Below are 23,882 nucleotides of genomic sequence, written 5' to 3'. Positions count from 1 at the left end.
AGAAATACTTGTGCCAAGGAGAAGAAGCTTAAATGCATTGCTGGGTAAAGGAGAAGGCCAAGCCAGGTGGGTTTTCTCAGCATCCGGTCCATGATTTGGAGCAGTCTGTAATTTGGCTTCATTAACAGGCCCGCTAAAGCCACTAGAATACTCTGGATCTCCCTCTGTCACCCAGCTATAACAACAATGGGTATTACGTTGGTAATAAAATAATCATCATTTACGCAAGACCTAGCCTACCTTTGTTCGGTAGAAAATCTTGCCCTTGACAATATCAACGTCCAGATTGACAAGACAGCCAAGGATGCCCACTGAAGAAGAAGATACAGATGCAGCCATTCCTGAGCTGTTGACCTGGTAATGTGCTTGAACGTCAGTGAAGGTTGGGCTACTGATGTCCAGTGATATTATGTGGTCAACAGCACTAAAGCAGAGAAGAGATGAACGAATTACTAATTCTTATTATTTAAAATAATTGCACGCCACAGCAAACTTATCTTTTTTTGCAGCTTCTAAGGACATGTTAAGTGAGCAAAATAGTTGACTGAGCTACGTGTTTGTCTGTAGGCTGTTGGAGAAGGAGGAAGGGAAACATTCCACATTTAATATAAAGCGATTCAAAATTAAAATTAGTTGCATATATTTATTTGGGTTTCTCCGCTCCCAGCATTCTCTTGCTACATCAGAACCTGTCCAGTAAACAGACAGCTGACTCTGTGGCCTTTGTTTACTCAGGGCTCAATTTTATATATTGACAAGAAGGGAACAACCAAAACGGTCCTACTGTCTGTTAGGATTCAAGTGCACCTAGGGCGGTGATGGCACCCACAAAAAAAGGCTTAGTTTCAGATCTTAAAGTGGTGGTGGGGGGCATGTGGTTTCCCGATGTGGTTCCTTCAGAAAGTCACCCCTTTCCCTGCCTTCATTTATTTGTGGCACTGCTAATCATGTAACGCAGACCACACTTTTTTTAAATGCAGCTAATTGAATTAGATGCTTCAGTTGCATCTAATCTAATGCATATATGATTTAATGATATATTGGCAAAAAAAAAAAGTATTTACCTGAATCCTTGAATAATAAAAACTTCTTTATAATTTGCACTTAGATCACTATGCGCGAACATGGCTCGAACATTTGCAGAAAAGCGGTCACCATCATATCTGTAGGTACACACTCCTGTAAAGAAAAGGTTTCACATTGGTAAATGGACAAAAGGAAGGATTGCCTGCATTCCAAGTCTAAACGACAGGCACAGTATATCCAATCTTGCAAGAAAGCGCAAGGGAGTTGCGCCGGCCCAGGGTGCAGTTAGGATTGCGCCCTAGATCATCTAATGAATTTGTGAAGTGACATTTGAACTGAGAACTTGAGAGGTCACAGCTCATTTTTAAATAATACACTATTCATTTACCACAGTTACCATATTATTTTAAACTTTAAGAAATCAATGACAAAAAACCCTCAATCATGAAGCTCATGCCCGAATCCCTCACTGATTGAGGTTTATTTGTCATTCATTAGATGGCCTAGGGCGCAATCCTAACTGCACCCTGGGCCAGTGCAACTCCCTTGCACTGACCTGGGAGGGTCACAAACATGCCATAAAGCATGTTTGCATGTCCCTCAGAGTAAACTGTGCAAGTGCCCACAGAGGCCAGATCCAGCCACCACAGTGATGGCAGCAGGTGAATTCACACCAGTTGAGCTCGGCTGGTGCGGGGGTCTGGGGGGGGAATGGGGAAGGTGGGGTGGAGGCGTTTCAGGGCAGGGCGAAGGTGGGCGGGCCCATGGACTGGTGGGTGGTGAGCAGGTGGTGCAGCCAGGACCTGACAGTTATGCTTGAATCTGTGCCACCTTGTCAGGTGGGGCCTTGTCAGGTGGAGCCCATTGGGGCTGCTCTGGTTCTCCCCAAGGCAAGGGGACTTTTTCCCCTTGCCTCAGGCTGAGCCTCAGACAGTTCCAAACTTGTGCTGGATACAACGCAGGCCTCCTGGCCTGCCTGTTCCAGTGCAATTTAGGATTGCGCCCTTAGTCACCTAGTGGCCTGGCTTTCATCTTCAGTCACTGGGCCTCACCAGCACTATGTGACTAATGCTGACCTACCCTACAAGGAAAAATTATGAAGATAATATAAATCACTCTTTTTAAAATTTCTGCCCCAATCATATAATGAATATTACTATAATCTAGAGATCAGTGGTTCTCAAACCTTTTAGCACCGGGATCCCTGTTTAGAATGATAATCTGTCAGTACCCACTGGAAGTGATGTCATTAACCTGGAAGTGATGTCATGGCTGGAAGTGACATCATTAAGCAGAAAAATTTTTGACACCCCCCATATGACCAAATCAAATTTTAAGGAAATTAAAAATTTACAATAAGGATAAACTTTAAAATTCATTTAAAATAAAGAAGAATCCTCCTAAACCTCTCATCAGTTACTGATCTGTTTAAAAAAATGCCCCAAAGATTGCAGTCCAAACCCATTTACCTGGGAGTAAACCCCATTGACTATGCTAGTTAAAAGCATATACATAGCAGCCTGTTAAAAGTACAGATCTGTGACATTTTCCCAAATGCAGTCACATACCATGGTAGCATCAAGTCTATAAAATAAATACACATGAATGGGGACCCACCTGAAATTGGCTTGCAACCCATGGTTTGAGAAACACTGATCAAGATAAAACAATAACTTAAAAACCACACATATAACTTGTTATTCAAAAATGTCTTTAGGTTTTCTATTTAGTACTGAATTTTTATTCCCTCCCCCTTCTGTTCCAATAGGGCAATACATCCCATGTTACTGAGGTACAGTTTCCAACCCAAACAGAAACAATAACATTGAAATTTAAAAAAAAAAAAAAATCAAATTTACCATCCAGGTCATACTCCAGAAACTGCAGTGGCGAATTTGCAGTAAAATCAATGGAATGCTCGAGAGCGCCGTTGCTGTTCTTCAAAGCTGTGCTCCAGGTGGCACTGTATACTGGGGAAGCAACTCTGAGAGAACCAGCCAAAGCTCCAAATTTGGGGAAGTAAACTCCGGCAGGCAAAGCCATTTTAAAAGCTGGGATTTCAATGTGCTGCTCGGGAATCGTAATTGTGGGCAGATCAAAGTCAGCTATTTTATTGGCTACGTAATTCAGATCCACAATTGCATTACCCAGAGAAAGTGTAGTTGGAAGACTATATTGGGGTACAGTGAGCAGATACTCTGGTACAGTCAGCTCAAAGTAGGGAATTTTATGTTCTTCCAGGTGAATGTATCTGGTTATCACATCGAACTGGGGAAACTGTATTGAAGGCAGTGAAGGCAAATTGATGTCAAATGGCATGGTAGTCAGCCTTTCAGGGACTTTTATCTCACGCAGGTCGATAGTATAAGATGGCACTTGAAGAGTTGTAAAAGGAACATTGAATGCTGGAGTTGTGACAACAGGATTTTGAATTTTCAGTTGCATTTCAGGAATTGTGAAGGTGAATCCATCTGCGAGTTGGTTCACATTTATAGGGATAAAGTACCCATCTTCATTTTTTGTGTATACTAAGGCTGCTGATGCATTTAAGTACCGCCTTTCTTCAGCGTGCGAGTTGAAATCTAATTTTAAGATGTCCCACAACTGCTTGTTATAAACTGGCACAACTATCCTGAGGAACTCCATATGTCCTCCCAAAGACCCTGACAGGTCAAATCGAGCTTCTCTTTTGTCATTTGCTAACTGGAAGTCATGTCCGAAGAACAGAGAAGAAAGTTGGCCTTCAGTCTTCCAACCAATTTTCTGATTTTCAGTATTGACTGTGGTTAAAAAGACATTATGAACAGAAATTTCACCAAGGTAGTCATTTTGCTGGGAAGCTTGTGCTCGAAGAGCTGTTGACATACTGCCAGGAGCCATTTCCAAAGTTACTCTGCAGGTCTGATTTCCATTAGTTCTAAATGAAAAATACCGCAGATTATTTTCTTCAGTGTGTTCCCACACTGCATAAATACGCCGGGTTGACGCTTCAACAGCGACATTTTCTCTCATGTCAAAATGCACGATGTCACCAACTTTAAGATTGTTCTGAAGCTTGAGTGAGGAGCGAGCACCTTTGGCATTTAGATAGGCATTTGCTTCATGAACCAGCTTCCCAGAAAAGGGACTTACTTGATCATATACTCCATTGATGAAACCATTGGTTGAAGTATCTATAGAAATGTAAGGTATAATGCTTTCTACAGTGAGCTTGTGTGTAACTGCTCCTTTACCATTCATACCATAAGTGGGAGAATCAAAAACATAGTCTAAATTAATTGCTGAAGAAATTATAGGTTTGGACTTGGTGCTTCCCCTAAGTTCTTGTCCAAAATTTGCTTTTAAACTTGTTATGCTAATTTTTGCTATTGTTCTCACTAAGGCTTCTATGCTTCTCTTTGTGAGACTGATAGTGCTGTCATGGTTACCCTCCATGAATTTATTGTTCAGGGATAATGCCGTTGCTAGCTTCAACCCTCTCTTCCTTGTCAGACTGGATGTTCCATCCAATCTGTACTGCAGCGCGTCAATCACAGAAACAGATGATGAACTCAAGCGAGCCATGATATCAGATTCGTTGAAAAATCCAAGACTTGTGCTTAGAGTAATAACACTGGATTTAAATGAAAAATCATAGGTAATATTTCCCAAGGCTGGAATGTAGATTCTGTCTGATGGGGTTTGCGCTCGATAGTTGGGAAGCTTAAGTGTCCGCAGACCTTGGGGAACATGAAGAACTGGTAGCTCCAGTGATGGGAGGACTACTGTATATGATGGTATTGAAAAGCCAACTAATGGAACAACAAAACTTGGAGTACTCATTTCTTTGGGGAGCATGTAGCCAAAAACAGGGAGTTCAGCTGTGAAGGGAGAAACTTCAATGTTTACTATGGGAATGGTGTATCCTGGAATTTTGAAGGTCTGGGGTATTCCATTGACTGAAGTATCCACTTTGTATTTGTCCAGCGTGGTCCTGGCCTGGTTATAGGATTCTGTGAGGAAAGCTAAAGCATTGTCTCGGCCTCTCTCAAAATGCCTGTTAAAGGACACAATGTAGTTATGGAGTGCTTTATGCACATTGAACGGCATCTGAAATGAGTGCATATCTTTGTTCTTCTTGTACTGAGCTCTGACACTTAAATCATACGATTGCTTGGGGGACTTCAAAAACCTTTTCAGCCCCAATTCCTCCCACAGCGAGTATGCTTGCACCCGGGTGGTCTTGATGCCTATGTAAGGGACAGTGTAATTTGGAAACGTGAGAGGAATGTTAAGGAAGTCCAAGCTAGCATCACCGTTTATGGAAACAGCAGCTTCAATGCTATCTTCATTGTTTCCAGCAGCCATGCTATGGGCATATCGATATTGGTTAAATTTGCCCTCTACCACCCAGCTGACTTGTTGAGTAGATGGTGACAGCACCAGGCCATAGTTGTTCAGGACGTCAATTTTGCCAACAAGTTTCAGTGGGAAGCTCACTTTTACGTGTCCTTCATTATGCGTTGAGATGCCAATTTTAAAGGGCTGCACCAAGAAAGTCCCATTGTTGTATATCGTTCCAGAGATGTGTCCGTTCAGCTTAGCACTGTGTGTGCCACTTAGTTCTGCTTTAAGCTCTGCAAGATTACTTGTGCCTTGTACATTTAAAATACTATGTCCCAATTGTGGAGATTCCATTGTAGACTCAATCAGAAGCCTTGACAAACTTGGCAAACTATACTCACTTATCAGTCTTTGGTTGACTTTCAGGGTCTTAGAATTTATTCTGTTTTCAGCCACAAATGCAGCTACTGATCCCTTGATGCTGAAACTGGCACTTGAGTCATGGGTTCCTTCATCAGAGTAATCACGAGCGGTCCACTTCCAGTTTCCTTTACCAACAGAAGTAATTGATACATGTCCTGCTTCCAACTGTGTTTTCATCTCGTTGCTTAAATCAGCTTGGCTTGTGAAAAGGGCATGTGGAACATTGAGCCTGTGTGTGTATGTTGTCTTGCTCTCCATGGAAATCTTCTTCTGCAAGTTGACCGTTAACTTGTTATGCAATTCGATCGCATTCCTTGCAGTACGGAAGCTTGATGCAGTTTCCGCATTACCTTGAACAGAAGTCCCCAAAAATATTATTTCACCTGTGTGATCAGCTTTAAGGTACAAGTGGGAGAATTTCAGGTGCTCCCTTAGGATTAGACGTTGCATCTCAGGAGCTAAGAGGCGTGCATCCGCAGTCATGGTGAAAGCAAGGTTGTTGAATTTGGATGTTGCCACAGCTGAAACAGAGCCCACAAACTCTGGACTATGTGGAAAAGTTGTTGCGTTTTCAAAACCAGCATTAGTAGCTAGTGTGAAGAACGGTGAGACGACTCTGAAAGCACCAGACAGTTTTCCAAATGTAGGGACAATCACAGCATGTGGAATATGTGGCAGCTGGAATTCTGGTATCTGGATTTCTGAGAACTGGAATTCACTGAGATTCAGCTTTGGGATCAATAATTCAGGGATTTGTATCTCAGGCAAATTCATTTCTGGGAACGACAAGCCAGAAAAATAGAAATCTTTCACCCTTAGGTCTTTGAAATACAAATCAGATGCTGGCAACTGGAAGTCACTTGAAATAATTTGATCTATTGTCCTCACAATTTCCAGTTTGATTTTATTCCAATCAATCGTGTAGGAAGGAATTTTAAAGGTATTTAAAATGGTGAATGCAGGAGTAGTAAATCTGCTTGGAATTTGGATTTCTTTTAACTTCTTCATGTTTATCTGATAGGAGGGGACATGCAGGTCAGTTAGTGGAATAATAAATTCTGGAGTTTGAAATGTTGCTTCCTGTAAGGCCTGGAGGCTGACTTCAAAAGCAGGTATGTTGATTATGCCAGTTCTGATTGCAGGAACTTTAAAACCAGTTTCAATAAACTGAGTAAAACAATCAGTCATATTTCTTATATTGTATTGTTCAGCCAAAAGAGTAATCTTCTCTGTGACAGTGTGCCAATATTCTATTACATAGGTGATTACACTATTGTACAACTGACTTGCCTTCTCAAGGTATTTCTGGCATTCATTAGAAATGTCCATTAGATAAATTCTATCACGTATGTCTTCCAGATAATCACGCACCTTAGTTTTCAGTTCATTTAATGCTGTAGAACTTAAGAGATTGTTGAACCAGTCAATGAGTGCTGAAAGTCTAGCATTTTTTAATTCCCATATAAGCTGAGAAATCGTAGCATTAACCTCATGTATATATTGTTTTACAGCTTGCACTTTCTGTGGTAGCTCTAAGGCTCTGATTTCCTCATTGATTTTATATGTTGCTTCCCGAATTATATTGTTTGTGTCATCGACAAACTGGTTGTAATCAAAGGACCTCAGCTTCTTTATGATAATATCTAAATAATAATTGATGCCATTCACCAGATTTTTGTAATCATATGTTTGGAGTTGTTTAACAGCATCATCAATGAATTTCAGTATTTGATTGAAGTATGACTTTATGTCAATTTTTTTCAATAAGATGGTAAATTTCTGGACTGTTTCTTTTATCTTCAGTTGGTTAGAGAACTCTATCATCTTGTCCATTAGATATTTTGCCTGCTGATCAATTTTATATTTTACAATAAGCTCGTTCATTTTGGCTCGGAGTGAATTGATCACCTCAAACACTTCATAGTCCTCCATAAAATTCAGAAAAACGTATGTGATTTGTTCAAGAATTTGCTTCATTCTTTCACCTAGATGGGACAATTTCAGTTTTTCTACAAGCACTTTGATGTCTACTGCCTGCACCTGCTGCTTCAAATTTTCTGCAATATGTTGGACATCTATACTCTGAATCTGGCTCTTCAGCTGGTCTAGTTTTTCTTGCACCTGAGCTTTGATTTGGTACCGGGTATCCATATTCTGAAGCCAAGCTGCAGCACTGCTTCCTATGTTGCTAGGGTCATACTGAGATATGGCAGATTGCAACTGTTGAATAGTGTGGATCATATTTGCACTGATTTCATATTGTCTGTCTATAGCTTTTATTTTTTGAACAATTTGCTCAATAAGTTGCACAACAGCGGCTTTCAAATCACGCAGATCATAGTTCTCCTTGATGTACTTTTCAACTTCTACCAGGAAAGTCTGTAGGTGAGACCAAGCTTTTTGCAGCTGAGTTTTGGCCTTTTCCAAACTGTGTCGAAGGTCATCCACTGTTATTCTATAGTCCTGTGTGAAAGCATTCAGTTTCTCTTTTAGGTCATTCACTGTGCCTTCCAAATTGAAAATGTTCACATAGTCATGGATCTGCTGGGGGAGCCTGTCTAATGATGCCCTGAAATCTCTGGCAAATTGGTCTATATTGATATTCTTCAGATTCTTCTGAATAGATACCAATGCGGATAGGATGGAGCGCCTGATCTGCTCATAATAAATGGGTAGCTTTTCCAAGAAGGGCAAATTGATTATATGCATATTCTTGTTTTTATCGTACTTCACTGTGAGAGAGAGAGCAAACTCCTGAGGCTGGGCTACATTTTCCCTTAGTCCTAATGTGTCAATTAGATTGACTTTCTTAGAAGCTGTGAATGGTACTCTTATAGGGAAATCCAGAACGGAAAGGTCTGCTAAAGTTTGTCCACTCAGTTCCACACCAATTGTTTCAGCATTGTTAAAAGCACTAAAATCTTGTGTGTATACATTATTGTTCAGCTGGCCCTTCAGGTTCCAAGTTTCTTTCTGTTCAGATGGGGTGAAAAGGACATAGACTTTGTTATTAAGTGATGTGCTGTATATTTTCCCAGATTCTAGGTTGTGGCCAGTAGCTCCTCGATAAGAATGGGAAACAGTGAAAGCAAGAGGTTCCACTTTGAGGAGAAATGTGCTATACAGCTGCCCTGTCTGCTCCCCCAGGACCAAGAGTCTTCCATTACCATTAGTATGCATATCGACAGTGACAGTGAATGGGGCCACAAGAGATCGGAGGACATTGGAAAATTGCAAGTATTTTGATTCACAGTTTGTGTTGACAGTGACAGAAGAGGAAAGTCCTGCCACGTCCAAGTTAACTCGGTGGGAGAGGGCTGCACCACGAATGCTGGCCACAGTGTCTGTCTTCAGATTTGCTGCCAGATCTGCATACACAAATGTGTAGGATTGCTTCACCTCATCCCCTCCATAGGCACCTTTCATGTTGCCATCCAGATTTATCTTCAGAGGCTCCAGTTGCAACCGAGCTTTGTTGTTTACATCCGCACTGCCATATTTTATGTTGTTGTTCACGTTGGCTGTGAGAGAATAGGGTTGCAGCTGGAAGTCAAAATGATGCTTGTGGGACTTGCCAGGACCAATGGTGTGGTCTAAATTGGAGGTATAAGTCAAGGACAAGCCAGGAATGCTCAGGTCATGAGTGTGTTCAAGCTTCATTTCTTGGTATGAGCCTACCAGGCTGTTTGAAAATTTGAGGCCTTCTTTTGTCACTCTGAAGTTGAAGGTGTTCTTGCTGTCCATGTCCAAAAGGCTGCCCTGATATACACTTCCCAGTGCCAATTCAGTGAAAGACACTCTTCCATCCAGATTGAATTTGGCATTGTGTTTCCCATAGCGTCCGTTGGTATTAATCACCATGGTGGCTCCTGAGGTGCCAATCTGGGCATTCATTTCACTCCCCAGTGCCAGTGGGCTCAGCTGCACATTTGTCGTGGCACTGCTGGTCAGTCCATCCTGGCTAATTCGCAATGTAGACCTGTACTCTGCTCTGTTTCTTTCCTGCTTGCTGGTCAGAGATGCATGGGCATTCAGCTCCAGACCTCGGCTATTAGCAGAGCCCGAAAGCAGGGTGTAATATTTACTTTGTAGGTAAGTGGCCTGATACTCAGAGCGAAGTGCAGCCTCCTGCTTGGCTACAGTTAATTCAAACTTATTGAGTGCTGCAAAGTTTCTGTGGCTTCCTGCTGTCTCTGACGCCAGTTTCAGTTGGCTATTTTCATACTTCAAGGAAGCTGCGTTGGTCAGAAAGCCATTCTGCACATTCGAGACAGACGTAATTATCCAAAAAGGCTTACTATATCTGCCAGTTATTTGGTTAGTAGCCTGGAGGAAGGAAGAGTCAAACTGCAGATTGGACTCCCCTACAAACACAAAACTGTTGGCATCGAAGATTTTTGAGAAAGTGTATGTGGTTTTAGCAAAGGCTGACGCAATTTTTAGTTGCCCTTCCAGGTTCAAGTTGTCAGTGAACACATTGTTATTCTCTTTGCCATCGTTGCCAACTCTTAAGGAGAACTGAGCACCCAGCGGGGTGAATGTCTCAAGTGAAATGGAATTTACAACACTGGCACCAGGTCCCAATTTCGCTATCCTGCTGAACTGAAAATTTGAATTGAAGAGACTGTGTTGCAATGAGTTTACATAATTGCAAACAAATGAGTTTGGACTGTAGCTTGCTGCTCCATCACCTAAAAGAAAAAGAGAAAATAAAATTGTAACAACATCAGAAACGTTTTTTTCAAACTTTGGTTATTGTGACTTTTCAATTCCTCCATATACCTACCTTCATTCATTGACCCAGTAAACCAAAATGCACACAATTCATTAAAGAGGCAGCCAGACTTTGTCCTTGTTTATCTCTCACCTTATTCAACAGAACTTACTCCTAAATAAGTTTCTCAAGATTGACTTGAATTTTGTATAGAACCCACTGCAGTCAGAACTAAGTATTTGGACTTTCAGCTTGGTCTCATGGTAGTGAAGGATATGATGAGTCTATTATCTTCACCAGCTTTTAAACCAGATTGTAATTCAGCTTCCATTCAAATATTTAAACTTAATAGGGTTGTGGCAGAAGCAGCTGGCTTGCAGCAGCAACTGAGCAGTTCTTCATCTGAAGAACAGCAGCTTATCCCTTTCAGAGCCCAATCCTACTCAGGCCAGGCACTGACAGAATTTGTGTTCTGTCAGTGAAAAGCCTGGGCTGCTGAATGGGCAGCCACAGTGATGGGGTGCAGGTTGAAGCCGCCAGTGTGAATGGGTGGCAGCCCCAGGCACATACCAATGGAGTTCTCAACCCCTGCTGGAGCGGGTAAGTCTGTGGAGGGTGTGCTTGGGGGAGGATTGGGGCCGGTGCAGATATTGGCAGCAGCAGGTCCGCTGATATCCTATGCCGTGGCTCCCTGGGGAGTCATAGAAACCTGGCAGGGGAGCCACGGAATTCTCACAAAAACCCACCACCCTAAACAATGTATAAGATTGTAGCCCTAATGGGGAGCCATGGCCAGTGGCCCAGTAGTTCAAGAGAGCCATCAACTAAAAAATTTTGGGAACCACTGTCCTATGTCCTCAGCCTGGCCTCAATGCATACTCCTGGACCCACTGAAATTTACAGCAGCCAAATAGCTAGCACTGATCAGAGTATGCCCATTGGGGAGCATGGCACAGCAGAGTAGGTAAGGAAAAACATTTTTTACTTCCCTATCTGCTGTTGCTTGGTCCCCAGCCAATCCACAGCATGCAGCATAGGTTGCACCAGTGCCTCTGCATGCTATGGGCCAGCCCAGGATAGGTGCTGTCAGTGTTCTGAGGGAGCAGAGCGTACTTTTGTACTCAAGAAAAAGGAATTCATGATCTACTTTAAGAAAAATTATTGATTTGACAAGAAAAACGCCCCGTGTATAACAACAATTAATGATTATTATCTTGAATGTATTCTTAAGCATTAATTTCCCTTAATGAGAGACTTACCTTGAATGTTATAGGACAGTAGTTCCCAAACAGAATTAGCTCTCACGTAGTAGTTTGTGTTCAGGCTGAATACATCCCTTGTGGTATTAGCCAAGGAGTAGGCAGCGGACCAGTTGTAGTAGTTGCTGTATATATTGGAAGAGATGTCAAGGGTTCCCAGCAAAGGCACTCGAAGCGTGTAGGACTCTGGAATGGTAAAGGGTGGAATCCTGTACTCCTGCGATGGCATGTTTACTCCCAGTGATTCCATTACCAGTGAAGGGGTCCTGACAGTCTTAGGCACTCTCAGGTCGCTGGATGGCTGGCCACCAAATGGCAGTGGGATTGTAATGGAAGTAGCTTCCTTGTTCCAAATGTATTTAATCTGGCCATCACTGCAATGCAAAATTGTTCATAGTTATGAAACTAACAAAACAACAGCAGGTGCATTCTTCCTGTACAACATGTGCTTGCTTCATTGACAGCAGACACAACATGATAACTACACGGAAATGAATGCGGCTCATAGTGTACTCCCAAGCATATGTACCTGAAAGGAAGGGTCAAACAACATGTTATTTAACTTGGCCGTGTGTGTGTGTGTGTGTGTGTGTGTGTTTCAAAAGAGCATGCCAGAATGGAGGGATGAAACCATAGTGGAGGCAGGGTTGCTTTTTACCTCTTTGGCTTTCAATGAAAGGTTGGGTGTACACGTCCTGCAATTGGGAACTATGGCCGGGACAAAGACCTGCAGATCCCTACACCCCACTGCAATTTCACACCATTTTGGTCTCCCCTGGTATACTATTTAGAGAAAAAAAAATACATGAAAAAACAAATGGCCATGTTGCATGTGATTTGACCCCAAATCTTTCCTAAGCCAATAATTTTTCTCCCCCAAGAAAGGGTTAGAAGTCAGTTGTCTGCCTTATACTGGTTTCCTTTGATACTGAAGTATGAAGCAGTGCATCCAGTGTAAGAAAAGCATGCTGAATCACGTCCAGAGCCACAAAGGGCCTCTGACAGCATCTAATCAGACACATGCTAAGAACTTCTCATCTTTTGCTTTACCTTTTCCAGAATAGTTCCTCAGGAATGGTGAAAAGGGACAGATCCACATTCTGAAAATGTAGCTGAAGCTCACTTAATTTGTCCTGTAGTCTTTGGGTATATTGATTACTCCTTGATGCCTTCTGCAGCCAGGTATTTGATGCCTGCAAGGTGAGATTACATAGTTGAATGTATCAACATTATAAGAGGCTTGTGATCAGGCAACTGTAAATGGACAAGTCAGTTAATCCCAACCCATCTGGCAGGGGTTAAGTGCTAAGGTACATCGGAAATGGTTTAGGGCCCAGTCCTATCAAATTTTCCAGCACCAGTGCAGCCGCAATGCAATCTCAAGGAAAGGGAACAAATGTTCCTATACCTTAAGGAGGCCTCTGGGACTGCCTCCCCACCACAAGATGCAGTGCTTGCCCCCTTGGCATGGCTGCATCAGCACTGGAAAATTGGATAGGACTGGGCCCTTACAGCCCAATCCTGTCCCCACTTACCTGGGAGTAAGCCCCATTGACTCTAATGGGACTTACTTCTGGGTAGACAGGCACAGGATTGGGCTGTTAGCCCGCTCCCTATGCAGCCATTCATGCTATCCTTGTGGCATGGAAGCTGCAGCAGCATCATTCTTTCCTGCACTGGGACCATATGAGAAGATTTGGACGATATGGAAGGTGTGTGCATTGCAATGCCTCCTCATACCAGGAACAACCTCTCTTTTGGTTACTGCTTAGTGACTCAAGCTATTTACTGTTTTCTGCTCCTGTTCACTGTACAATAATGTACATTCTACTCAAAAGGGGCAATTCTTAACACAAGTGGAATTGGTTACATTTACAATCATGGGTATCTGTTATCAGCATGAATAGAAGTGGTTGGACAGTTGATCTTTATGACAGAAATGTATGAATTTCTCTAAAATACTGTAGTTATTCACCACTTTTCAGTCCCTTGAGAGGACCATCAGGGCAACTTATAAACTAAAATTAAAAGCAATTTCAAAACAACAATAAAGAATTTAAAACAAAACCAAAAGTGGGGTGAGAACAAGAAGTAATGCCACTGGAGAAAGCCAACAGCAATAGTTAACAAAAGGCCAAATGGAAGAGAATTGATTTCTTAAAGATTGCCAGTGAAGGGGCCACCTCGGTGGGAAGGCATTCCAGAGCTCAGGGGTCACCACTGATGAAAGCCCTGTCCCATGACCCCATCAACCTCAACAGGCAAAGGAACATTGAACAGGGCTGTTGGCAACAAACACATTATATGAGCAGGTTCACGTAGGAGGAGGCTATCCTTCAAGTATTCAGGCCCAAAGCCACGCAAGAACTTATAGGTCATAACTAGCGCTTTGAATTGGGCCCAGAGGCCATCCAGAAGACAGTGAAGATTGAAAAGTGCCATAATATGTTCAGACCATCGAGACCCAAAGAGCACCAAAGGACTGCACCATCTGAAGCTTCTGCACCTTCATCAGGGGCAGCCTCAAATGTTACAACAGTTCCGTCATGACGTGATTATAGTGTGGATTGCAGTGGCCTGATCTTCCTTCTTCACTTACCGTTATAAGATGTGAAACAATATGTCGGAGTGTCATATCTGTATTGGCTACTTGGTGGTCCAGTAGCTGATTGGCACGCTTCTGCAATGCCTTTGAATAATCTCCAAAATCTACAGGTAGGTTGGCAGACATTTTCTTCAGGGCAGCACTGGTACCTGAATTCCACTGCACTTCAACTTTGTCATTATCTAAAAGCAATGACAAATTATAACCTACTGAATACAGTTTGCAAGTTAAAAAAATCATATAAACCCTGAGTAGACTTCAATCCAACTTGTGACAGGGTACAGTGATACTTAGGCATGTAGTCCTAAACCACATGATCCATACACTCTGATTTTATGACACGCAGATTGTATGTTCTGGTCTAAGTACTTTGCACTGTGTATGCATAGGTCCATATGCAAAGGCAAAATTCAGTGGGTAGATGTTGAAGGGGCCTAGGAAAGGGATGAAATATCCTCCTGGTCCTTCACTGCAAACTAGATCATATACCTGCACAAGGCATGCTATTGTTTTTGCTTGCTGATGAAGTTCCTTCAGTTTAGGAAATGACCATACCATATATAAAGACAATCTTCTCTGAAATGGAGGAACCATAAGCTGTGGCTGAGGAGTCGATCTTAAATGTTACTCCTTGATTTGATTTTTGCAGTAATGCTTCCGTTCTAGCTTGAGTCTGTAGTCGAGGAATAGAGATCACAGCTTCTAACAATGACTCTCTCCCAGCAACATATCTGGAAAAGAAAATCACTAACATGATGATATATCCTTTGACTTTTACTGCCTGGGATATTGTAGTTTCAGCATTCAAAATGAGTGGAAGGAAGAAATGGAGGACAACTGCTCCCTTCAAAAAAATCTGGAACACCTTGCCACAGGATGTTGCAATTGCACCTGGCCTAGATGTCTTTAAAGGCAATTGGACAGATTTATGGAGGAAAAGGCTATCACAGATTACATATGCAGTCTCTGGGATTTAGAGGTAGCATATCTCTAAATGCAGGTGGCAACCGGATGCAATCATGTTGCTTGGAGTGTTCCCTGAGGAATCTGGTAGGTAAAGGAAGCTGGACTAGATGGGCCTCTGACCTGATCCAGCAGTGTTCTTCGCAGGTTTGGGAACTTGAGTCAGTGACTTGAACCCGAGTTGCAAAAATGCATGATTTTGCATGACTCGTGAGTTGCGCATGTGGAAGACTCTGAAAAAGACTCAAGTCAGTGCCCCCCTGACTTGGCACTCATCCCCACACATGCTGACTTGAGTCTGCCTGTGTCTGGGGGTGCTTGCTTACTGTTTTCACAGCATGAAAATATGTGCGTGACCCTCCTCCCTCTTGCTGCTTCAGTCCCCACTTTCTCGCAGTCCCTCCCACCCCTCCTGCCCTGTTTACAGGTGGGTGGAGACATCAGGGGAGTGAGTAAAGAGAACACACACACCCCCGGCAGCAGCCCTATTTTTTCCATGGCGGGCTTTTTAAGGGGGGAGTGACTTGACTCGAGTCCCTTAGAGTCACTAAAGGGTGACTCGGACACTCAGAAAGTGCCCCCATTATGACTCATTTTTAAGTCGAGTCATGGGGGGGTGGTGACTCAGCAACTCGACTCAAGTCAAACAACATTGGGTTTTCCCATCCCTGGTTCTTCCTATGTTCCAGAATATGCTGGAATGTATGCTCGGGACCCGCCAGTGGGTTATGACCCATAGTTTGGCAAACCTGCTCAATGCAATTGATCCAGGAAGGAAATGCAGTAATTGGAAAAGAAAGAGTGCTGAAGCAGCAGCACCAGATTGGGGAACAGGAAAATGTGGGGTTGGGTGGGAAGAGATTTTGTTCATTTCTAGTTAAAATGGATATATGCGGAAATTAGATACTGAGAGCATTACCCCATACGTCCTGTTAGAGTAACTTCAGAAATTTTCTTGTTGTTGATGTCTAAGATGAAGGTATATGCTTTCCTTTCTTGAACAGATTCATCAATAATTCTGAAGTTGGTACCAACATCAATGCTGAAGCTGGGAACCTGGAAGTCACTGGTAAAAATTCTCTTGTTTCGGTTGTACCTGAAAATCAGTGTGGCTTCACGTTGTTTTGCACCTGAAACACACAATGGTAACCACTGGTTTGCAAATAGCATGACAGATTTCTATGTATGATACAGCAATGACTGGAAAAAAAAATTGCCCAAAGAACTAAGAGAAGGCAACAGACTCTGTACATGGTTCTTTGAATCCACATTTTATCTAAACTCTTAAAAACAAGCAAACAACAAAAACAGGCTTTGCAAACTATCCTTGGGCTCGTTCACACATGCATATATAATGATTGTCAACCTTCAGTCTCTAAAGAAGCCTACAGCACCCAGTAGGTCTCCCATCTAAGTACTGACCAGGCCTGACCCTGCTTAGCTTCTGAGATTGGGCATGTACAGGGTAACAGACATGCATATATAATACTTGATCTTTCTATGTAGCAGGATTGGCAGGTAAATGGGTGGTATACTGAAAAGTACAGCATTTGAGGTAACTTGATATTAAAATTCAAATTAATCCCGGAGACCTCCAGCAGTCAAAAAAACCTCGAAGGGATGCAGCATAGCTTGTGCTACTGCATCGCAGAAAAAGGATTTAATCCTAGTTTTTCAAAAAGATTTATTAGCAGGAGAGCTTGCATATGGTTTCTATAGAGATCGTGGTAGAGAACAGACTTTGGGTGCAATCCTATGCATATTTACTCAGAGGTAGGTCTCACGATATTCAATAAGGTTTATTCCCAGGTAAGTGTGCCTAATGCAGCAATTCTATATACACTTTCTTGGAAGTAAGTCCACTGAATACAATAGGGCTTACTTCTCATAGGATTGTTACTATATAGCAAGTTTTACCTTTCAAAATTACTATAATAAATTCCATAGCTTCTTACCTTCTGCTTGAGCAATAAATTTCAAGGTGTCAACCATGTCTTTTTCCTCTTTCTTTAGTTCATAATTAATACTTGCAGAATATTCATTTACTTCCCCTGTTGGCTGTATTTCAACTTCATACCTAATGTTTTTGACGGGAAAATATTGTAAATAAAAAATATGGTCATAAATAATATGATCATTCTCTTGTAGAATTACTAGTCAGAAATTGGTGTCAAAATGGACCCCAATTTCTTCACACACGCATATACAATTCATAAGATGTTTTTAACAGTTATGCTACATAAAATTATATAAAGTGTATTTTAAAACCAGGTATTTAAAAAAAATCACAAATTCTATCAAGCATTATAGCTTATGAAACAAAAGTAAAACTATACAGGGACAGTATCTGGTGTTTGTAATGATCCACAGTATTGATTTTATGTGGTCTCACAGGCCACTGACAGCTTAGTTGAGCACTTTCCCCCTTCAATTCAAAATTCCCTGGAGGTATTTTAAAATAAAATTGTTCACTTCTTGTTTGACTGGAAGTCACTTCCAGTTGCTTCTGTGGGGCATTTTGGGTCCTGCAGAAGTCAATGGAGTGGGTTGTGGGGTTGGTAAGATCCGGAAGTGGCCTCTGGGGGTTCCCAAAAAGGCATTGAAGTGCTACAGGGAGCAATGCATCTCAGCCCACTGTGGAGGGCAAGGTTGGATGAGGCGGCAGAAAAAGCTTGGGAACTGCTGATGTACATGCATATTTGCGTACTTTATACAATTGCAGCATTCCCCTTTTCTAGGCCCAGTGTATGGGTTATTGTGAGGCTGCAGAGAAATTGTGATAGAAAATGTGTACTAAACGGGTAAAGAAAGTCACATGGTCTTATTTACTTTGTTTCTCCAGTGAGTGGATAATACGGAGCTGCATCTGTAGAACTGGCATTGGAGTATTGTAGCGTGGTACAGAACTTAAGGCCAGGGAAGTGAAATCCACAAGACGTCCGGGACACCATATTCTCAATCAGAGGGGGAATCGTTTCTGTTCGAGTTGGAGTGACCAACTGCATGATATTGCTGGGGGAAAAAGGAAGCAAATTATATTTTTATCTTTGCTAACTAAACTCACTGGTTACTAAGTAACAGTTCAAAAGAATCCCTTGTGAAAATGGGCAAATTATAATCCTGACCGAATCCAAATTCTGCAGAGTGGCACACTGCAAGCAAATGAGACATTTTTTTTTCCTTCAAAAAAATGAAAATCTCTTAGTTTTCATCCTAGGACTTGCATGTCATTTTTTTTTTTTTTCATGTCTCATACTGAATACAGTGTGAGTAGAAGAAAAATCAAATGTCTGTAACAGCAGTGCCCAGACTGCCCTGACTACTTTGGCTATGCCAAAGAAATTCAAATTCTTTTGTGGAAACCTTCAGCTTAAAGCTGGTTCATATAATACATTTTGTCTTGAGAATGCACATATATGGAGGCAGAACATGTGCAAACCAGTGAATCAGTCAGGCCCAGGGGCAGCACAACACAGATCACTGCCTGATGCTTTTTCTGCACCACACACACACACACACACACACACACACACACACACACACACACACACACACGTCCTTACCATGCTCCATATGTGCTGCGTGGGACTTTAATTTCATTTACAGGGACAGTGTGAACTCTCGCATTGTTCCTGGTAATGCAACTGAAAGTCCTGCACTTCTGGGTTTCACAGCAGCACACATGGAGCATGGTAAGGAGGAAAATGACCTGCTTCTTGAGATTACTGTGGCTTGCATTGGTGGCAGGTTGGAGGGAGGCAGTGTCAGATTCAGGGGGAAAAGGGCCATGAATCCACTGCTTCCTCAGAACCCTTGCAATCTGCCACTAGTGCAGCTCACATCAGGTGGGCTGCATAGAGGGGCCGGCATTGGTCACACGCAGGACCAATGTGTGCGACATCTGGAAAAACTGCCACTTTGATTGTAGAAATTGTTGCTAAACATCTCTGTAATCAGCTGGCACATCTATTATGTTTCTCCATATCCCGAAACAATACCTGATGCTGAAGAGTTTGGTTGGGATCCTTGGAGCAGGAATGGTGACCTTAAGCTGTCCAGCTCTTAACCCAACATAGGCTTTCAATCCAGACTCAAGATAGATATTAGTATTCATCTGCACACCATTCTGAGCAAATTCAGGAATGTTCACTCCTATATGAGCTACAAACTCAGTTGCCACAGAAGGTTTGGCACTTATTTCTGCTTGCATCTATGGGATAGATAGAAATGCACATTCATTTTTTCAAGAAAATTATCTTTCTGTATCCAAAAATAAATAGCAGACTAATTTCTTTCAAGTCCTGATGATGCACATATTGAGAGTGTATTTTCCTTCCTGGTTTGGTAGTCAAGAAGACTGGGCTTCTACAGCACAATCAGAAGCAATGGAACAGAGAGTTTTACAAATTGGTTTTACTTATTCTGCATTTTGTACAGTCTCATGAAGGCTGGCACTAGAGTGGTCCTGTCCACCATTCTCCTCTCCTCCACACTTCCTCTTCTTCTCTGTCTCCCTTTCCATAGATAGATGTAGGAATGGGTATTTATTTTTCCCCAGTGGATGATGTAGGTTTTGTTCGGGAATACTGAATAGTCTTGGACCCAAAACATGATCTTTCAGTGTTTAAAAGAATTCTTGGAACAAAATATTTACTTTCTTGTTATAGAAACCTTAGCATGAGAACTCGGGTTGAGAGTCATTGCTAATCAGTACTCCAGTACAGAGAGAGAGAGAGAGAGAGAGAGTGCGCGAGCGCACTCCAATTTACAGACACAGCCCCAGTTCACTACAGTGCAGACAGTAGCTCTGCACAGGAAAAGGAAGTTCGTGTCAAGCTGCCCCTTCCTGGAAGTGAAAAGGGAAAAGGGAAGCACTTGTGGGTAGGGGAGCTCCATGTGCACACTTGGAGCTTGGACACCTGCAGCAAATTTCTAGATCAAGTTGGGACCTTTGGGATATGCTATATTTTGTACCCAACCAATATAAAATAACAATAGGAACTTAGGTGTTGAATTCAAAGAACATCAGAGTGGAAAGTAATTGCCTACCTTAGCATAGAAATGTTAACTCAAAACATGTTACAAATAAATAAGTTAATGTGATGTTATTTTGCTTTTGCATTCTTCCTTGATTCGAATCTTCAAGCTCATTTGACTGCTCATACCACATGAATTCCGGTAAGACTTGGACCAGCACTGTGTCTTAAGGCTCAAGCTTATGCATGCCTACTCAAAAGGAATTCCCATTGATTTCAATGGGACTTACTCCCTGGTAAGCATGTATATGGTGGCATCTCTATTTTCTGATGTCATGAAAGGGTCTCACTTCTTATGTCAGCTTTATACAGTTTGACCTGTGCATGTATGCATTGCCTTATATGTAACTGCACCATCAATGACATGGCCACAGTGTCCAAACACTTTTGCCTAATGGTCTGCCACGGTTCTGGTTCAATGTCTTCTTATGTGACTTTGCACCGACTGAGCAGTCAATGTGTTCCATCCCCTTTGCTTGTCTGCTCATACCCTGAGCCTTAAAATCAGGTTGGAAGACAGTCAAGACTCACATTCCTCTGGGAAATGACCAGCCTGGCTTTTGCTCCAGGAGTGGTCACTCCAGCTAGAGAGACCTGTAGTTGCAATCCTGCCCCAGTTGGCAGCTCAAATTCATTGTCCATGAAGATGTAATGAATGAATAAATCATTATCGGCCCCCGATGAGATGGCATTGGCAATCTGTGGTGGAAGAGGAAAAAAAAATCATTTTTATATTAATAAATAATAATAATAAACTTTATTTATATCCCGCCCTTCTCCCTAAAGGGACCCAGGGCGGCTAACAACATGTAAAAAGATATTAAAAACATTGACACATAGCAGATAAAAACACATTAACAGAGGCCATAAAAACAGTCGTCAGATTAAAAGACAGAATAAAAAGAGCAAGTCACAGAGGAATCAAGCCTGTAAAAAGCTAAAAGATATATAGAAATGTTAAGAAGGCCAGAAATCAGAAGGCTTGTATAAACAACAGTGTTTTCAGGCCTCGCTGAAAACTCTCAAGAGAGGGAGCCATTCTCAAATCAAGGGGAAGGGAGTTCCATAATGTTGGTGCCACTGCATTTTACCCTGCATATTACCCTGCATTTCTGCTCATTGGTACTGCATGCTTTTCCCAAGGAACTCCAAGCAATGTTTTTTAGCCTCTCTGAACCCTGTGATTATTTACACAAGTGGAACTTTACTGCAAGCTTAAAAAAAACAAACAGGAATGAATCAAATATATAAGGGAGGCTCTTTCAAATGCCTATTTTAATTAGGGGTTATGCTGTGCAGTTCGTACAACACAGAGGCAGCATAATGTGGTTGAATCCTTTTTATCCGATATATATCCGATTGCAGGGTAAAAACCAGGATGAGTGTAAAACAGAATTCAGAAAAAAAAGAAAATATACATTTTCCTGGGAGTAAGCCCTATTGAATTCAGTGACACCTATTTCCAAGTAAACATTCATAGGACTGCAGAACTAGGACCCAATCCTATCCAACTTTCCAGGCCGATGCAGCTGCAATACAGCCCCAAGGTAAGGGAACAAACATCTCTCCTTGACTGCTGCCCATCTCTGTGACTGCTGTCCAACTACAGGATACAGAGCATGCCCCGTTGGCACTGCTGCATCAGTGCTGAAAAGTTGGATAGGACTGGGCCCTCAGTCTTTAAGATGCTACAAGATTCTTTCTTTCTTTGTGCTGTGTATTAATGTGGCTACCCCTCTGGAAGAATTCTAAAAAAATTAATCCGAGAACTTTAAGATAAATAAACAATACAGGGTTGTTGTTGTTTTCTAAGGCCTCTTCCTATGTCCTCAACATAAGTCTTACAAATTTAAACATAGAGTAGTTTGCGATTTTTAAGGTGATAGCAGTTGCAATTTATCTTATGTACAAATCCCAGGAGAAGATGCACAATCAAGGGAAATATCAATATACAAGTGACCATTGCTTTGTGATGTTCCGACCAGTGAGGGGCTGCATATGCAACAGTTTGTCACCGGTCACTTTTCCCTCCCACCCAAGCCTCTGAAGCTGACGGGAACTGTGCTCCCCTCACCTCTGGGCGGTTTTCTGAGCCCCGCAGAAGCAGCACGCATTTGCCTCTGCAGGGTTCAGAATTGCCTTTACAACTGAAAAGACGCAGCTTCTGGTTTCTTTGGGAAACAGGAAGTGATTTTTTTTTCGCCTTATAAGGCATTCATGGGCCTGGGGAAGCCCCTGGAGAAGCCCCTGAAGCACAGCTCTTCTTGGTTTCTGAGGTTTCATGATTGCTTGAGCACTGCTTGACAACAGGGATGTGGGAACGTGTTCCCCATCATTAAGCGATGCACACCTGTTTAGGAGAAAACACAGTACCAAATAGCATAAGTGGCCATGTTAGTCCATTAGAAGAAAAACCCACAATCCAAAGTCAGGGCTCTACCGTATTTTTTTCTTTCTTTCACTGTTTAAATAGTCCCGTGTATTCAAACTGCCTCACACTTTTCAGAGGATGATTCAAGCCTGCAAGAAAATCCCTAAACTCATTCTTTAAATTTCACACTCCCCCCTTTATGTTTATCATCTGCCTATAGGACTCAAAAGATTGTTATTTTTTTTCTTGGATGTTTGTTTGAAAGTGTTACTTGGCCTTGGAATCCAAAATATGTTCATCAGCGTTCCAACAACCTACCTTCTCAGGCACAGCCTGCAGAGTTTTAAAGCTTCTTAGAAACAGGTGTCCCAGCAGCTTAAAATCATTGAGTTTCAAGTAGCCCAGCTCTTCTCCAAGGACTCTGAGGTATGCTCTAGCTTCAGGGGCTTCTTTGCTTCTAATTTCTTTCACCAGTTTCTCAAAATTAAGCATAATTCCTTTCATAGCATCCTGAGCCTATAAGAAAATGCAGTAACAAAAATTAAATGCAAGTGTAACAAACCTCTTCCAAGGTCACAGACATAGCCTTACCCAGCAAAACTTTGCATATGGAACATAAGAACATAAGAACAGCCCCACTGGATCAGGCCATAGGCCCATCTGGTCCAGCTTCCTGTATCTCACAGCAGCCCACCAAATGCCCCAGGGAGCACACCAGATAACAAGAGACCTGCATCCTGGTGCCCTCCCTTGCAACTGGCATTCTGACATAGCCCATTTCTAAAATCAGGAGGTTGCACATGTAAATCATGGCTTGTAACCCGTAATGGATTTTTCCTCCAGAAACTTGTCCAATCCCCTTTTAAAGGTGTCCAGGCCAGATGCCATCACCACAACCTGTGGCAAGGAGTTCCACAGATCAACCACACGCTGAGTAAAGATGTATTTTCTTTTGTCTGTTCTAACTCTCCCAACACTCAATTTGAGTGGATGTCCCCTGGTTCTGGTGTTATGTGAGAGTGTAAAGAGCATCTCTCTATCCACTCTGTCCATCCCCTGCATAATTTTGTATGTCTCAATCATGTCCCCCCTCAGGCACCTCTTTTCTAGGCTGAAGAGGCCCAAATGCCATAGCCTTTCCTCATAAGGAAGGTGCCCCAGC

General features: G+C 42.2%; 1 protein-coding gene across 1 annotated transcript in view; it reads right to left on the bottom strand.

Annotated features, from left to right (window-relative positions):
* Positions 1 to 23,882, bottom strand: part of APOB (apolipoprotein B) — a 48,119-nt gene that overhangs the window by 2,958 nt on the left and 21,279 nt on the right. The window contains 14 exon segments of the mRNA XM_066639843.1: positions 241 to 424; positions 1,065 to 1,179; positions 2,886 to 3,416; positions 3,504 to 10,463; positions 11,746 to 12,119; positions 12,796 to 12,938; positions 14,345 to 14,532; positions 14,906 to 15,081; positions 16,233 to 16,443; positions 17,269 to 17,390; positions 18,143 to 18,325; positions 19,312 to 19,523; positions 20,881 to 21,048; positions 23,039 to 23,230. Coding sequence (XP_066495940.1) covers positions 241 to 424; positions 1,065 to 1,179; positions 2,886 to 3,416; positions 3,504 to 10,463; positions 11,746 to 12,119; positions 12,796 to 12,938; positions 14,345 to 14,532; positions 14,906 to 15,081; positions 16,233 to 16,443; positions 17,269 to 17,390; positions 18,143 to 18,325; positions 19,312 to 19,523; positions 20,881 to 21,048; positions 23,039 to 23,230 — 9,759 coding nt within the window.

This window comes from Tiliqua scincoides, chromosome 1, assembly GCF_035046505.1.
Source record: "Tiliqua scincoides isolate rTilSci1 chromosome 1, rTilSci1.hap2, whole genome shotgun sequence".
Classification (NCBI taxonomy): domain Eukaryota; kingdom Metazoa; phylum Chordata; class Lepidosauria; order Squamata; family Scincidae; genus Tiliqua; species Tiliqua scincoides.
This window is presented reverse-complemented; position numbering and strand designations above follow the sequence as displayed.